Source organism: Eucyclogobius newberryi, unplaced genomic scaffold, assembly GCF_026437365.1.
Source record: "Eucyclogobius newberryi isolate DKJ021-1_F unplaced genomic scaffold, fEucNew1.0.hap1 SCAF_6, whole genome shotgun sequence".
In the NCBI taxonomy this organism is placed as follows: Eukaryota; Metazoa; Chordata; class Actinopteri; order Gobiiformes; family Gobiidae; genus Eucyclogobius; species Eucyclogobius newberryi.
Genome location: NW_027316278.1, coordinates 39,911,346 through 39,930,286, shown reverse-complemented (window position 1 = coordinate 39,930,286; position 18,941 = coordinate 39,911,346). Strand labels below are relative to the sequence as shown.

Below are 18,941 nucleotides of genomic sequence, written 5' to 3'. Positions count from 1 at the left end.
ACAGTGGAACAAACCAGAACCACAGCTTTATTTAGCATCGTAACAGACTGAGCTAACAGACTGAGCTTAGTCACATTCATTTTTTCCTTCTCCATTTTGAGCTTAAGGCAAAAATAAATAAACTTTAATAAACCAATTTATTTGTATTACTTTCTTGCTTTTACTTACTTTGCACTCAGTATTTGTCCTTCTGTGTGAACAACTCAAAAAGCCAAACTTGCAGAATATGTCAACGTTAAACAATTTAAAGTTTAGAAATCACAAGCAAAACCCAAACCCTCAAATACATCATTTACAAAGTGCATGTGTGAGGGCCGGACGTGAGGGCCGGACGTGAGGGCCGGACGCGAGGGCCTGACCTGAGGGCCGGACGTGAGGGCCGGACGTGAGGGCCGGACCTGAGGGCCGGACCTGAGGGCCTGACCTGAGGGCCGAACCTGAGGGCCGGACCTGAGGGCCGGACGTGAGGGCCGGACGTGAGGGCCGGACCTGAGGGCCGGACCTGAGGGCCGGACCTGAGGGCCGGACCTGAGGGCCGAACCTGAGGGCCGGACCTGAGGGCCGGACCTGAGGGCCGGACCTGAGGGCCGGACGTGAGGGCCGGACGTGAGGGCCGGACGTGAGGGCCGGACCTGAGGACCCTCATGGCTGAACAGAAGTGCTGTCTCATTAAAGGTGCACTACATAACTTTTCTGCGGGAGGTTCAGCGGCTTGTTTCCATGGCGATGTCACATTTTGGTGATTGCATTCTAAAAGCTCCACATTCACCACGTTCTCTTCTCGATGATGTCATTATAGTGGTATCGTATATAAAAATATATATTGTATATAATAATATATATTGTATATAATAATATATATCATATATAATAATATATATTGTATATAATAATATATATCATATATAAAATATATATTGTATATAATAATATATATTGTATATAATAATATATATCATATATAATAATATATATTGTATATAATAATATATATCGTATATATAAGTACATGACACAAAATGTATTTTGAGTAAATTTCCATCGTCTTTTAAATTGTCAGCAATTTGAATAATTACAGTAAAATAAAGAAAATAGTGATTATTTTGGCCATGATGATAGTGACACAAAATTTCAATATCGTCCCATCCATCACTAGGCCAAGTTACAGGTCAGATCTATGGAGAGGCGAGCCCGCTCACAGTAATAATGCAGGTTTTTCCAGGTATTTTCAAGATGTAAAACCTCCTGTAAGTGGAAAAGTTGGATCTCCATGGAGACAAACTACATAGTGCACCTTTAATTAAAGAATCTGATTTGGATTTTAGAATATATTCTGCACCACATCACGATCGAACACGGCAAAAAGAAGTCCCAGCTTTGATTGGAGGACTGTGTCTTTGTAGTTTGCATGTTCTCCCTGTATCTGGCTGAGTCCCGCCGGCAGCCCCAGTCCCGCCCGTTGCCAGGCGCCCACAGTCCCGCCCGTTGCCAGGCGCCCACACAACAAGAACACTGCTTCTTTTCACAATAGCGTGTCCATCTTCCCCTGGACTGTGCGGTGCCTTTGCTCTTTTAAACTCTCCTCTTTGACCACTAGATGTCGCCAAACGCTGCACTTTCTCATAAATAAATCACATATATTGAATTGCACCTCAATCTTTACATGAACTTTACAATATTTTCATCACAATCAGACGTTGCTTTTCTTGCCAAATGAAACACGGGTGTGATTTTGTGAGCGAAACATTCAAACTGAAGTGTGTGGTCAGTTTTAAGGCAAGGGGAGCGGTCAAGGCATTTTCCCACACCGATGTTGCATAGCTGAGGCCGCACAGACGCACTCCATGTGGTGAGTCCAGGGTCTGTGCTGACCGGTGCCTGCCCAATGTGAGACAAAGTACTTACAGCTGTTCTATCGCTGATACTGCATCAAACTGAGAAGAAAACGGGTTTATTTGTCACAGCACTGGAAGCAATTTACCCAGAGAAATGAAAACTGAACAAATAAAGAGCTTTATAATAAATACACATTGAACAGCCTTAATAAAAGATGAACACAGACCGTTTCATAATAAACGTGTTAATTAAGAATGATTCAGGCTTAGTAACAACTAAATCAAATGAATGCTCTAACTCAATAATGAATTTGCTCATTATCAATTAAGTCTTTATTCATGCTTTAAGTTTCAGGCCAAGTAATGTATAGTTCTTATAAAGTGGATCCCAAAAAAGATTGAAAAACAGATTAAATTACTTGAAATATGAGACATTTGTTCAGTTTCAGTTTGAATTGTAAATTAATACTGTTTTATAAAGTGGTACAGCTTCTTTTTAATAAGCGCTACAGTCTCAGTTGATTGTATTTCCCGTTATGTTATGGCTCAAAACTGCTTCCACCGCGATGGCTTGAATAAACTCTTAAAAAAGAAAAGAATAAAATCTAGGTTAGTTGTGATATGAAGCAGACGACAGAAGCATGTTGCAGTCATTAAACCTTAAAGTATTATTCTTACACTCAAATATTGGAGTATAAACTTAGAGCAGTATTTGAAGCTGGAATGTGGAGCTTCACCACCAGAGGGCGCCAGGCTATTCCCGGAAGTCCATGCAACAGAATCACCAACATAAAAACCATAAAAACATAAAAACCATTCCTTTGGTAATAAATAATTTGGCTTGAGTGCAAAAAAAGCAGCATGACGCCCCCTGTAGTCTGCCACGCCCCCTGCAGTCTGACACGCCCCCTGCAGTCTGCCACGCCCCCTGCAGTCTGACACGCCCCCTGCAGTCTGCCGGGGGTAAAACTTAAAAAGAGTCGACATGCAATAAAAAACAGTCCATTGCCCCATGTTTTTTTTTTTTTTTTTTTTGCAAAACCAGGTCCACCACACTAATGCATTTCCATTCAAAACCCCATGCCCAAAAACAACATTAAACTTAAATCTAAAGCCACATTTGGACCGGCCCGGGGCCCCCAGACGCTTCACTTGGGGGTGTCCTGGGTCCGCTACCAGAGCAACCGACCCAAACATAAATGAGTTCTTGATTTTAAGAACTAAATAATTCCTTTTCTTCTTGAGCAATTCACAAAAAGACTTTAGTAATTCCAAGTTCTTGGCTAAAGCTGGAGTAGACACAGCTTCCAGTGAATCCTCAGCTTTATTTGCATTTATTTCACTTCTGCGTCTCTGTTTTGGCATCTTTTTGGATTGTATAATATTAGACGCATTATGGAAATATAATATATTTGGTCTTGACACGAGTGCTGTGCATCGATAAACAGGAAACAGCTGATGCTAACATGCGCTAGCTTTGTTTGGCTAAGGCTAAATCATCCAGTGATGATAAAGTTATCATCACTGGAAATACAGCAGTTTGTCACAAGATCAAGTCGTTAGCAAGAGATGATCATTTTACATTTATTTCTACTTTTCCCATTTCGTTCTCACGAGAGTTCATAACTTCTAAATATAAACTCACCAAAGGATGTTCAGGGATGTTCACTAGAGGTGAGCAGGTTTTATCAACGCTGATCACCACAGATCACCACAGATCACCACAGATCACCATTGAACTGTCCCGACAGAAAAAAGCACAATTGAAAATGTGGCGTTCAGAGACTCAAGATTTAAAATTATATTAAAAATTCTGACATAATATTTTTTATCTTGGGCTTTGGCTGATTTGGTTTGAAATAAAAATGCATTAGCGTGGACACAATCATAGTCAGTATTCAACCCATAAAAAACACCCCGATTGTTTGGTTTACATCCAAGCTTCATTGTCCAGACTCCCTGACTGTCCAGGGAAGGCCTGGTGCAGGGCCTTACAGGAGGCCCGGCCTGCAAGGCCCTTGGGGGACAGAGGGGGTGTGTGGCAGGGTGACCTAAAGGTGACAGGGGTATGACAGGGGGACCTAAAGGTGACCGGAGTGTGGCAGGGGGACCTAAAGGTGACCGGAGTGTGGCAGGGGGACCTAAAGGTGACCGGAGTGTGGCAGGGGGACCTGTACTTGACTGGGGTGGGGATCCTGGAGGGGCTATGGGCAGGCCTGGGGTCAGTGCGGGGCCTCCCTCTGGCCCTCAGCTTGTGCTTGTGGAGGTCTTTCCTTGAGGACTCTGTCCCTCCATTGGCCAGGCCTGAGCAGTGATGGGGCGGGGGGGGGGAGTCACTCAGACTGAAGCACATGGAGGAGCTCTCACTGGAGGAGTCTGGGTACTCCTCTGAGACAGGGAGGGAGAGGGGCCGGAGCTCCTCACTGCAGTTCTCCTCATTAGGGCCGTCTGCCAGGTGATTTACACACGGAACATGTCCTAGTTCAGTTTGGCCCCCCGACCCCCCAGAAGATGCACGGCCCCCGTTCAGGCTCCTACACTGGGCCTGGACAGGTGCTTGGCTCTGTAAATGATTGGACGTGTCAGCAGTACGCTCCTTGTCCTCAGAGGAACTGGAGATGGCGGGGAGCTTCCTGAGGCCCCGGCCGGCCAAGTGCTCTGGCTCCTGACCCAGCCCACTGGCCCCTGAATTCTGTCTGGAGAGTAAAGTTAGTGGGTCCTCCACATGGAGGGGCCGCTGTGTCCTCCTGGACTCCTTTAGGTCTGGAAGAGAACCGGTCTTTGTGCCGACGTTCAGCAAGGAGGAGGAGGAGTTAGAGGAGGAGTAGGCGGAGTCTGTGACGTCAGATGCGGGCACCAGGTGTGTTCTAGGCCCCGCCCCCGCTCCAGACGTCACCTGTTGAGTATTTTCCAAAAACTCCGCCTCCAGACTGCGGTATAAGTCCTGCTCTCTCTGTGGGTCCAGCGGGGGCATGTGAAAGGCCAGCCCCCTCGACTCCTCCGCCAGCCCATTCCGATGCGGAGCCCCTCGGCCATGAGACTGCCGGGGCGGGCGGGTTACATGGTGGTGGGAGGAGTGAGGAGAGCGCCGGCCCCCTGACACTGGGGGGAGGCATCCTTTGCCAAGGGAGGGGGACCGAGGGGCTGGAGGTCTAGGCGTGGTGATGCTCTTCTTACTTGGGTTGCTGTTGACGACGGACGCACCCTTCACTGGCGAGTTGACGCCCGCTGATGGCTGCCTCTTAGCAGTTCTGGGGGAGGACGGGACCCCCTGCTTAGGCTTGAGCTCCTCTCTTTGGGGATCCCTGAAACGAGACGCTGGCCCAGGACTAGCATCACTAGCGCGGGTACGACTGATGAGCTTCCCCTGGCTGTGTGAACGAGGAACATGGAACCTCCGGGGCCCATCGGTGCCCAGAGAGCGGCCCCTCTCCGGCCTGTCGTAGGTGGTGGTGGGGGGACTGGGTTTGAGACCGGGCTCTCTGGTCTGGCTGCGCGCTCGGGGCGTCGGGCGTAAGGTCCTGGCTGGATTAGACGCGCCGGGTCTTTCGAGAACATGCCGGCCCTCCTTGCGGTTGACCATCAGGATGACCTCCTCACCAGAGCGTCGCGTGTACGGACCTCCTCCTCCCTTTGAGGACGCGGTGGACGAGTCGCTGTCCCCGGAGAGACGTCTGGTCAACGGCAGAGCGCTGCTACTATTCCTGCGACACAAACAGACAACAGTCAGCTATTTGCAGCAGAGATAAAAATGTATTTCCAACAAGCCACAGTTTGACTGGCCCTGATCCTCCAGAGAAGCTTTAGCGCCCCTTGGAACAGTTGGGAGCCAGGACACTGCATGGAGACTCATCCTGGACTGGGGGGTCAGGGCTGGTCAAAACGTAGCTTATATGTGTCAGATCAGACGACGCAAAAGAAACATAATATTTTGAGTCTTGATGCCGTGCGTCGATAAACAGGAAACAGCTGATGCTAAAGTGTGCTAGCTTTGGTTTAGAATACAGGGGTTTATTACAAGATCAAGTCAGCGTTTTCCGTTTATATCTGATATATCTGAGTCTGCATTCTCTATGATCCATCGTCACGCTCTAAACAGGGGTGTCCAAACTTTTTTCACCGGGGGCCGCGTTTTGAAACTTATACGGAGCAGAGGGCCACAAACAAACCGACTATGTCAAACCAGTCGAATGAAATGTTGTATTCGACATAGTTATGATGCCTCCACACCTTTAGTAAGACTTGGAACAATAGTATTAGGTCTATATAACGTCAAAATGCTTGAATTTTTCCAATTTTACAGTAAAAAGTACTACTTTTTGTTGTTTAGACCAACTTAGCAGGAAGCCGGAGGGCCAACAAAAATTTGTCTGAGGGCCGTATTTGGCCCCCAGGCCGTAGTTTGGACATGCCTGCTCTAAAGTGTCCCAGTATGATTCACTGAAGACAGAGACACTTCTGGACCGCACCACGCTCCAAAGTGAACCAGTCAAAACGTGGCTGATGTAAAAAAAATCAAATGCTCAAAGTAAATGAGTTGTGGCTTTTCTATTGCGTCGTTGTAGATAAGTGTCATTTTTTTAAACTAATATAGCTAAAAACGTTTAGTGCCAATACAAATTGACTAAATTCCCCTGATAGTGTAAGACTAGGACAAGAGTGGTGTCCTGGAGGACGTAAGTCAGATCACCAGCGTACAGAGTCCCCACTGTGCGTTTAACTTTAATGATGCAGATTAGAGCCACTTCTTAGGGCACTTGAATCTTCTAATGTCATCCTCGCTAATGCTAATGCTAATGCTAATACCAATACCACCAGATTCCAAATATACACAATGAACTGAAAATGGTACAATGGCTGGATATGACTGGACATTGGGTCATCTCCCTGATGCAGTGGGCCGATGCTGACCATGAACCTGTTGCTTGGACGCAGTTGGGGCACATGCTGTTTCTTGGAAGAGCAAAGACCAGGGATTAACGGAGAGACCGAGCCAGAGTGAAGGATTAGAGAGTGTGAGCCGCGCTGAGGCGCCTCTGTTCTGTCACGCACCGGCCAGAGGCCCGGCCCGGTCACAGCGGCCCAGTCACAACGGCCCACACACAACGGCTTCCCTGACAGTGACACGCCTCCCTGACAGTGACACGCCTCCTTGACAGTGACACGCCTCCTTGACAGTGACACGCCTCCTTGACAGTGACACGCCTCTCTGACAGTGACACGCCTCTCTGACAGTGACACGCCTCCTTGACAGTGACACGCCTCTCTGACAGTGACACTCCTCCTTGACAGTGACACGCCTCCTTGACAGTGACACGCCTCTCTGACAGTGACACGCCTCCTTGACAGTGACACGCCTCCTTGACAGTGACACTCCTCCTTGACAGTGACACGCCTCCTTGACAGTGACACGCCTCCTTGACAGTGACACGCCTCCTTGACAGTGACACGCCTCCCACCCCTAAATATGCTAAAGTAGATCCATTTGTGTAAATGTCCAATGTTCATGTGACCAACACGTCAACAATGCTCAGGTGCCCTGGACGGCCCAAAAACTGCTTTTTAGTCGGTGTGAAACTCATTTTCTCTGGAGGTCGACGCCCCATGTGACTCACACAGAGGAAGGATGAGGTCATAGGGCGGCGCCAAGACGGGCTTTAGGACCAAGGTGAAGATAAAATACTAATGATGCAGATGATTCACTCTGGTTACTCAGGCGTCAACAACAACAGTGACTGTAATGCATTGTATAAAGCCAGTGAAGTTTCATATCCAAGGAAAATTCAAAATTAAAATCCACAAATGTTTCCTCTTATAATTTCCCATTATCTCGTTATATTTCTCCAATCAAACTACAACATCTGCAGATTAACTAGAGACACTTCATTAACAGCATAACACATTTTAGCCACTCCCTTTAGCCACGCCCCCGCTGAGTTCTAGTCAATCAGTTTCTATTTGCAGACATAATTAGCTGGTGTTGATGTCCGGCCTCCACCTGTTGACCTACTTCCACGAGCGGGCGTGTCTGGGCCGTCAGATTAACGCTCCAGCCAAACAGTGCTAATGCGCATGGACCGGCCCCTGGGCGCATGGACGGGCCCCTGGGCGCAGGGACGGGCCCCTGCCATCGTGCCTTTGAGCCTCGTCACTGCATGTGTCCTACAGCCAAACGTCTGCATGTTAAATCTACTCTTTTAAGGCACCAATCTGGCTAATGCAGTAAAGACACAAGATCATATCAAACACAGAAGCACAGAGACAGAGACACAGAAAGACAGAGAGAAAGAGAGACACAGACAGAGAGACAGAGAGAAACAGAGAGACACACAGAGACAGACACACAAAGACACAGAGAGACACAGATACAGAGAGACACACACAGAGACAGAGACACACACAGAGACACAAGAGACAGACACACAAAGACACAGAGAGACACAGATACAGAGAGACACACACAGAGACAGAGACACACACAGAGACACACAGAGACAGACACACAAAGACACAGAGAGACACAGATACAGAGAGACACACACAGAGACAGAGACACACACAGAGACACAAGAGACAGACACACAAAGACACAGAGAGACACAGATACAGAGAGACACACACAGAGACAGAGACACACACAGAGACACAAGAGACAGACACACAAAGACACAGAGAGACACAGATACAGAGAGACACACACAGAGACAGAGACACACACAGAGACACAAGAGACAGACACACAAAGACACAGAGAGACAGAGACACACACAGAGACAGAGAGACACAGACACACAGAGAGACACACAGAGACACAGAGACAGACACACAGACACACACAGACACAGAGAGACACACACAGAGAAAGAGAGACACACAGAGACAGAGAGACACAGACACAGAGAGACACACACAGAGACAGAGAGACACACAGAGACAGAGAGACACAGACACAGAGAGACACACACAGAGACAGAGAGACACAGAGACAGAGAGACACAGACACAGAGAGACACACACAGAGACAGAGAGACACACAGAGACAGAGAGACACAGACACAGAGAGACACACACAGAGACAGAGAGACACACACAAACACAGAGAGACACAGACAGAGGCAGAGACACACACAGAGAGACAGACAAACACAGACACACACAAAGCCACAGAGCCACAGAGCCACACAGAGACACACACAGAGCCACACACAGAGACACACACAGAGACACACACAGAGCCACACACAGAGACACACACAGAGACACACACACACACACACACAGAGACACAGACACACACACACACACACACACAGAGACACAGACACACACACACACACACAGAGACACACACACAGACACACACAGAGACACACAGAGCCACACACAGAGACACAGACACACACACACACACACACACACACAGAGACACACACACACACACACACAGAGAGAGACACACACACACACACACACACAGAGAGACACACACACACACACACACACAGACAGAGACACACACACACACACAGAGACACACACACACACACACACACACACAGAGACACACACACACACACACAGAGAGACACACACACACACACACACACACACACAGACAGAGACACACACACACACACACACACACACACACACACAGAGACACACACACACACACACACACACACAGACACCATTTGTAAATAGGTTACAATACCTTATAAATGTTGATAAGTAATGAACCAATGAACAAATTGTAAGAGCATTAATATGATGCTCATTAAACTAAATAACCACCTGATGGTTGCCGGTGGTGGAGTGGTTAAGCACAGCACACGTATGCCGAGCTGCAGGTGCAGCTTGATTGGGACCGCTGCATGTCCTCCCTTCTCTCATGCCTCATTTCACACTGTACTTTCCTGTCAATAAATCCTATGGCACAAAATCTAAAAACCCAAAACCAAACAGTTCTTTAGGATGAGACAGTGATGTAACTATGTCATCTGCATTATAGACGTACTGAATAATTTATATTTCTAACATGGCACATGTGCAGTGACTGCCCTGCACCACAGACAATATCTAATAATAGTGAATTACAATGACGCTTGTTGCACAACGTTTTTGTTTTCTGAAATATAGAGATAAAAGTCCATTATAGCGCTGCATGGCTCCACCCACACTGCCCCATGCCATGTTATAATGGGAGTGTCTACAGAGCCGAAACTGCCACGGCCTGTTATAATACTATCTGAGGGAGGGACTTGAGCACATTCTAGCATCTGAAAACAACCACGAAAGAAAATCTCAACAAAACAAATGATTGATCCCCGTTTTGAGACCGTGCTGAGCCACTAGGGGGAACCTGCGAGTAAAGCTGAGGGCAGATCAGGGCGTGTCACCTGGGACAGGATTCTTGTCCTGTGTGAGCCTCACAAACCAGATCCACTACTGTCATAGTCTCTAGTAGAAGTACACATGAATTGCAAATTAAAGTGAATACAAGTTAATGAAATTAGAAATAATGAACATTAAATAATACACAAAATCTGGTATTTTCAAAGGTGAGACAGTTTGGACATAGAAATGAGAAATATCTAAGTCATATCTAAAGAAACAGAAACAACGCATTTCATCTTTTCAACATTAAACTCGTGTCATGTATAGATTTACTCACAATAAGAGGAGAAACAACACTTTTACAGAAGAAACTGACACTGTACAACATGTTACTCAAATATCAGCTCTGAAAATGACTCAATTACAATTGCATTAAAAAGTGACTCAAGAAAATTGTACTTTAGCAAACTGAGTACTCCCCACCACTGCTGAAGTTCCCTCTGCAGACTGTGGAACACAGACCTCCAGCGAGGTGCTCCGGCCGACGCCCTGCACTACTATTGGTGCAAGGATCAAATCTAGCGTTAAGTGTTGTTTTGTATTTGTTCTGAATGCACTGCTCTACACTGTTTCTGTAGCCACAGCTGCCCCGTTCAAGTGAGGCTGCCTGTCTGTGCCATAGGCCCCTCTGACCAACACCACCAACTGACCTTTGGGCTAGTGAATCGGAATTAGAATAACGTTCATTCATCCCCAAGGGGAAATTATATTTGTGAGCTCTGTAGCAGAACATTGATGAAGTAAAGTTGTTTGTTTGCCTTTTGCTTGTGGCTCACAGCTTTCATGCTCGCAATTTAAAGATAAAAAATATACATAAAATACTCGTAATGATGCATAGGATTCATCACTCTGGTGACCAGAGGCTGCAAAAAGGTGTCAACAACATCAGCAAAAGGAAAATTCAGACTTCAAATCCTCAAATATTTTCTCTTTCTCTTTCTCTTTCTTGATTGGTGCCGGTGCAGAGCCCTACCTGAGGCGGCTGAGGTGTCGAGGCTCGGAGCGGTCCCGAGGGGGCCGGGGCAACAGGCTGTGGGCGGGGCTGTCCACCTCGAAGGAGCGGTTAGGGGAGGAACCTGAGCGGCACGGGGAGGAGTCTGCTTTACAGGTGCTGATGGTGGGCTCGTTCCTCCAATGGGGCCCCGGGCTGGTGGAGCGGGACGACTGGGCACTGGAGGACTTGCTCTGGGCGCCCTGGGCCTGGCCACTGGCTTTGGTCTGGTGGTAACGGTGAGCTGCAGGGTACACAACAGCATGAGCATGTTACACAACAGCATGAGCATGGTACACAACAGCATGAGCATGTTACACAACAGCATGAGCATGGTACACAACAGCATGAGCATGTTACACAACAGCATGAGCATGGTACACAACAGCATGAGCATGTTACACAACAGCATGAGCATGTTACACAACAGCATGAGCATGGTACACAACAGCATGAGCATGGTACACAACAGCATGAGCATGTTACACAACAGCATGAGCATGGTACACAACAGCATGAGCATGTTACACAACAGCATGAGCATGTTACACAACAGCATGAGCATGGTACACAACAGCATGAGCATGTTACACAACAGCATGAGCATGTTACACAACAGCATGAGCATGGTACACAACAGCATGAGCATGTTACACAACAGCATGAGCATGTTACACAACAGCATGAGCATGTTACACAACAGCATGAGCATGTTACACAACAGCATGAGCATGTTACACAACAGCATGAGCATGTTACACAACAGCATGAGCATGGTACACAACAGCATGAGCATGTTACACAACAGCATGAGCATGTTACACAACAGCATGAGCATGTTACACAACAGCATGAGCATGGTACACAACAGCATGAGCATGTTACACAACAGCATGAGCATGTTACACAACAGCATGAGCATGGTACACAACAGCATGAGCATGTTACACAACAGCATGAGCATGTTACACAACAGCATGAGCATGTTACACAACAGCATGAGCATGGTACACAACAGCATGAGCATGTTACACAACAGCATGAGCATGTTACACAACAGCATGAGCATGTTACACAACAGCATGAGCATGTTACACAACAGCATGAGCATGTTACACAACAGCATGAGCATGTTACACAACAGCATGAGCATGGTACACAACAGCATGAGCATGTTACACAACAGCATGAGCATGGTACACAACAGCATGAGCATGTTACACAACAGCATGAGCATGTTACACAACAGCATGAGCATGTTACACAACAGCATGAGCATGGTACACAACAGCATGAGCATGTTACACAACAGCATGAGCATGTTACACAACAGCATGAGCATGGTACACAACAGCATGAGCATGGTACACAACAGCATGAGCATGTTACACAACAGCATGAGCATGTTACACAACAGCATGAGCATGGTACACAACAGCATGAGCATGGTACACAACAGCATGAGCATGTTACACAACAGCATGAGCATGTTACACAACAGCATGAGCATGTTACACAACAGCATGAGCATGGTACACAACAGCATGAGCATGGTACACAACAGCATGAGCAAAAATCATCCATTGCGCCTTTAAGGAATTGGTCTAGATATTTTGGAGTCCATTTCAAAATAATTTAGCTTTAAATGTGAACAATGTACATATTTACATACTGCAAACTGTTCAAAACCAACTAGTTAAATTGTTCATGTTTTAAAGACAAATCAGAGGCGTCGCCTTTTTGAAGATTTCTATAATACATTTACATTTTTGAATATTGAGGGCTGAGAATAAAAAAATATGAAAGCAATATTCAGGGAGCAGTTGACGAGTGTGTGATTAAAGTCAGGATTCAGAAGTCACATGACCATGACTGTGACAGACCAGCACGGGCAGCAGGACAGGAAGTGATGTCAGACTCACCAAAGGCGGCGCAGCGGCATGGGTCGTGTTTGTCCAGGTAATGCTCCAGAGTGTCCCAGCCGCCACCCACCCGCACCATCACGTGGGTGCGCAGGACCTGCCGGAGAACAGGAGAATACTTAGTCACATGATACAGTCACAGCGTTCCCCAGCCAGAGCAACGCCAAATAAGAAATAACACCGCAGCCCCATTTGAAAGGGGCAAAATTGACTTTATTCTCTCTTTTAACCATGTTCTAACATTGTTCCTCATCAAAAACATACTTGGAGTAGTATTTAGTTTCATTTACACTTGTTTCCTTAATCATGTTTGCTCCTGCTCTGAGCCTCAAGGTCGAGAGGACTCTGAGGTGTTTTCACGTCCATAAATCTTCACCAGACCAGTTCAGAGCCTTTCTGCTTCATTATAACTGTGTCCTTACGTTAGCATGCTGGGGCAAGCTAGCTTTTGTTTTTTTCACCATGGTAATTCCAGTAGATGGAGTATTAACACCAAATCAGGACATTGTTGTACAAATCAAGATGTTTAGACTTCCATCTGAAAGCCATTTTTAATTTTGAACATGTTATGGGATAGTACAGTGCTATGTAGTGCTAGCACTGAATAGCATTTGAGTGGCTCGTCTTCTCACTTATGGCAGGAGCACACCGCTGTCAATTATATTGACCAGCCGTTCCCAACAAACTACTTATCAAAACTGTGTGAGGGCGGGGCTCAACCGCAGGAGGGCGGAGTTTAGAGCAGAGACAGAACCAATCACATAAACCCAGAAGTGACGCAAAAATGTGACACGCTTAACCGGATGTTACGTAGCCCATGTCAACAAGGCGTGTTCCACGTTCTCCGTCCTGAACGCAGAAAATGTCTCCTGAATCGCGATGACGCCCTTCGTATAACCGCATCTAAAGCACGTTCATCACGGCGAGTAGAGCGGACTTTCCTGATGTTCAAACCGAAGCGAGAGCAGAAGTGAACACTCGAGTCATGAGCTGGGTCACCAGCCGGGTCACGAGCCGGGTCACGAGCCGGGTCACGGGGCCGGGTCACGGGGCCGGGTCACGGGCCGGGTCACGGGCCGGGTCACGAGCCGGGTCACGAGCCGGGTCACGAGCCGGGTCCGCCATCTTGAATGTTTTGGAACGGGGGTGGAAAGCGTTACTTCTGTATCTCGAGTTATCTTCTGTGTGACGAGTTAAAACCTCCAACTGGGATTGGTTGGTAAACGGATGACCGACGATTTCATTGGCTCTGACTCCGATTCCAGACCCTTACGCATTCGAACAGAATGTGGGCGGGGCTGGCAGGTAAACATTGCCTCCTTCACCACTCTTTCATCTCTTCTCCTGCTTAAAATCTCGTTTGCGGTTTGAAGATGAAGATGCACAGCCGACTGCAATCCAGAATTCAAGTGTCTTTTTTGCAGATACAAGCCAGCAGTGGCTGTTTAATCTCACCTAATCCTCATCACAGTCTTCTTCACTATGGCTCCGTTTTCGTGTGGGCGTCTTGTCCTTAGGATGAACCCGTTCCTGTCTTAAGGTGATGCTGGTTTAAATACACCAGAATGTGGATTTTAAAACCACAGTTCAGGAAGTCCAGACACATAAGGGATATAAATGCCATTCCTTGTTGGTTCCATTTCCACCATTTTTTAAAGATCTTTTTGCATTTTTTAAAAGGCCTATTCAGGGTATCAACAATCTGAGATGACTTTTGGATGGAGCGTAAACGACTTGATTTTTAGATTTTTTTTCTAAATTCGATCACTCCTGGATTATTGTACACTGACCAATTTACAAGCTTGTTAGCCTAACCACAATACTGGAGTAAATATTAATTTGTATTGTGAAATGAAAAATGACCCCCCGAGACTTTTCTGAAATGATAGAGATAAGCCCATACTTTCTATGCTACAGAAGCAGCAGGCTAACAGCTAACACTCCCATGTGCTACAGAAGCAGCAGGCTAACAGCTAACACTCCCATGTGCTACGGAAGCAGCAGGCTAACAGCTAACACTCCCATGTGCTACGGAAGCAGCAGGCTAACAGCTAACACTCCCATGTGCTACGGAAGCAGCAGGCTAACAGCTAACACTCCCATGTGCTACGGAAGCAGCAGGCTAACAGCTAACACTCCCATGTGCTACGGAAGCAGCAGCTCCTGTCACCTCCGGCCTATTCCTATTTGCTCCTGTCTGCTCCTGCCTGCTCCTGTCTGCTCCTGCCTGCTCCTGTCTGCTCCTGTCTGCTCCTGTCTGCTCCTCTGTGGTTTTCAGGTCCATCTGTGCATCTGTGACTTGGTCTCATGAACATTGGATATTTTACACACATCAATCTACTCTAGACTCTATAGTATATTTAATATATGTAATATATTTAGTATATTTAATATATTTAATATATTTAGTATATTTGAGCATTTTCCCTCCTTAAAAATCCTTCACTTTGGTTTATTTCTGCTGTGGCTGGGCCCAGGAGTGACAGTTAAACCACACAGATCAGATCGCTAATGGCAGACAGAAAATGACTCCCCGTTTGTCCCCCTGCAGCTGTATGAGAGGGCCTCAGCTGTCCCGCCCCCATCGCCGGGCTGTTACCATGGAGACGGGGCCAAGGACGCTCTGCTGTCACCACCGCAGGAGGCAGATCATAAGATACACCTGACACCAGCCATAAACTCCTGTGTTCAGGAGCAAAATGACATGCTCGTTCCACCAGTCTGGGCCCTGCCAATGCAGGCAAAGCAACTATGCCAAGTTGGAATGCTCATTTCACTTACAATTATACTTTCTGATTGGAAATGACGACATCACACGGTTACCAAGCAACCTTACATTGGGACAATCCCCCTTTAATTTACACTCTGATGTCATCAATATTTTTTGCCCAGTGACCTTATGACCCCCGCACACTTTTCCCTCTTTTTTCCTCGGATCGAAATTTCTGTTGTAATGGCATTTCCAGCATAAACGGGGGGAAAGTGCAACAGAAGTGCCGTGACAACAGAAGTGCCGTGACAACAGAAGTGCCGTGACAACAGAAGTGCCGTGGCAACAGAAGTGCCGTGACAACAGAAGTGCCGTGACAACTGAAGGTGCCATTACAACGGAAGTGCCGTGGCAACAGAAGTGCCGTGGCAACAGAAGTGCCGTGACAACAGAAGTGCCATGACAACTGAAGGTGCCATTACAACGGAAGTGCCATAACAACGGAAGTGCCGTGGCAACAGAAGTGCCGTGGCAACAGAAGTGCCGTGGCAACAGAAGTGCCGTGACAACTGAAGGTGCCATTACAACGGAAGTGCCGTGGCAACAGAAGTGCCGTGGCAACAGAAGTGCCGTGACAACAGAAGTGCCATGACAACTGAAGGTGCCATTACAACGGAAGTGCCATAACAACGGAAGTGCCGTGGCAACAGAAGTGCCGTGGCAACAGAAGTGCCGTGGCAACAGAAGTGCCGTGACAACAGAAGTGCCGTGACAACAGAAGTGCCGTGACAACTGAAGGTGCCATTACAACGGAAGTGCCATAACAACGGAAGTGCCGTGGCAACAGAAGTGCCGTGGCAACTGAAGGTGCCATTACAACGGAAGTGCCATAACAACGGAAGTGCCGTGACAACAGAAGTGCCGTGGCAACAGAAGTGCCGTGGCATGACAACAGAAGTGCCGTGACAACAGAAGTGCCGTGACAACTGAAGGTGCCATTACAACGGAAGTGCCATAACAACGGAAGTGCCGTGGCAACAGAAGTGCCGTGGCAACAGAAGTGCCGTGGCAACAGAAGGTGCCATTGCAACAGAAGCGCTGTGACAACAGAAGTGCCGTGACAAGAGAAGTGCCGTGGCAACAGAAGTGCCATGACGACAGAAGTGCCGTGACAACAGAAGTGCCGTGACAACTGAAGGTGCCATTACAACGGAAGTGCCGTGGCAACAGAAGTGCCGTGGCAACAGAAGTGCCGTGGCAACAGAAGTGCCGTGACAACTGAAGGTGCCATTACAACGGAAGTGCCATAACAACGGAAGTGCCGTGGCAACAGAAGTGCCGTGGCAACAGAAGTGCCGTGGCAACAGAAGTGCCGTGGCAACAGAAGTGCCGTGGCAACAGAAGTGCCGTGACAACTGAAGGTGCCATTACAACGGAAGTGCCATAACAACGGAAGTGCCGTGGCAACAGAAGTGCCGTGGCAACAGAAGTGCCGTGGCAACAGAAGTGCCGTGGCAACAGAAGTGCCGTGACAACAGAAGTGCCGTGGCAACAGAAGTGCCGTGACAACAGAAGTGCCGTGACAACAGAAGTGCCGTGACAACTGAAGGTGCCATTACAACGGAAGTGCCATAACAACGGAAGTGCCGTGACAACAGAAGTGCCGTGACAACAGAAGTGCCGTGGCAACAGAAGTGCCGTGGCAACAGAAGTGCCGTGGCAACAGAAGTGCCGTGACAACAGAAGTGCCGTGACAACTGAAGGTGCCATTACAACGGAAGTGCCATAACAACGGAAGTGCCGTGGCAACAGAAGTGCCGTGGCAACAGAAGTGCCGTGGCAACAGAAGGTGCCATTGCAACAGAAGTGCTGTGACAACAGAAGTGCCGTGACAAGAGAAGTGCCGTGGCAACAGAAGTGCCATGACGACAGAAGTGCCGTGACAAGAGAAGTGCCGTGGCAACAGAAGTGCCATGACGACAGAAGTGCCATTACAACAGAAGTGCCGTGGCACAGAAGGTGCCATTGCAACAGAAGTGCTGTGACAACAGAAGTGCCGTGGCAACAGAAGTGCCATGACGACAGAAGTGCCGTGACAACAGAAGTGCCGTGGCAACAGAAGTGCCGTGGCAACAGAAGTGCCGTGGCAACAGAAGTGCCGTGGCAACAGAAGTGCCGTGGCAACAGAAGGTGCCATTGCAACAGAAGTGCTGTGACAACAGAAGTGCCGTGACAAGAGAAGTGCCGTGGCAACAGAAGTGCCATGACGACAGAAGTGCCGTGACAAGAGAAGTGCCGTGGCAACAGAAGTGCCATGACGACAGAAGTGCCATTACAACAGAAGTGCCGTGGCACAGAAGGTGCCATTGCAACAGAAGTGCTGTGACAACAGAAGTGCCATGGCAACAGAAGTGCCATGACGACAGAAGTGCCATTGCAACAGAAGTGCTGTGACAACAGAAGCGCAGTGACAACAGAAGTGCCGTGACAAGAGAAGTGCCGTGACAACAGAAGTGCCGTGACAACAGAAGTGCCGTGACAACAGAAGTGCCGTGGCAACAGAAGTGCCGTGGCAACAGAAGTGCCGTGACAACAGAAATGCCGTGACAACAGAAGTGCCGTGGCAACAGAAGTGCCGTGACAACAGAAGTGCCATTACAACAGAAGTGCCGTGGCAACAGAAGTGCCGTGGCAACAGAAGTGCCGTGACAACAGAAGTGCCATTACAACAGAAGTGCCGATCCGAGACAAAAAGAGGCAAACATGGGCGGAATAAGGTCAATAGTTGGAGTGTTTGTCTTTCCCGTCCAGCTCTGGTCCTTTTCTCTCAGCTGGAGGAGCCGTGTGTCGCAGGGACTTGATGAGTGCGTGTTACCATGGAGACCCAGGCAGACAAGGGCACGGAGTAGACATGCAGGGGTCTGAAGACTGCTGCTTAGGCCTGTCATACGCTGTGGACTCAAGAGGAGCAGGCAGGAGCAGGCAGGAGCAGGCAAGAGCAGGCAGGAGCAGGCAGGAGCAGGCAGGAGCAGGCAGGCATTGACACAACCATCTTCAAACAAGCGGACCGGCGCAAGAAGTGAAGC

The 18,941-nt window shown here is 47.9% G+C and overlaps 1 protein-coding gene across 1 annotated transcript in view; it reads right to left on the bottom strand.

Moving 5' to 3' along the window:
* Positions 1-3,688: 3,688 nt before the first annotated feature.
* gas2l1 (growth arrest-specific 2 like 1) overlaps positions 3,689-18,941 on the bottom strand; it is a 54,257-nt gene continuing 39,004 nt past the window's right edge. Inside the window, exons 3-5 of the mRNA XM_072432713.1 lie at positions 13,146-13,242; positions 11,206-11,467; positions 3,689-5,539 (exon numbers count right to left, since the gene is read on the bottom strand). Coding sequence (XP_072288814.1) covers positions 3,766-5,539; positions 11,206-11,467; positions 13,146-13,242 — 2,133 coding nt within the window. The 3' untranslated portion in view covers positions 3,689-3,765. The remainder of the gene's footprint in view (positions 5,540-11,205; positions 11,468-13,145; positions 13,243-18,941) is intronic.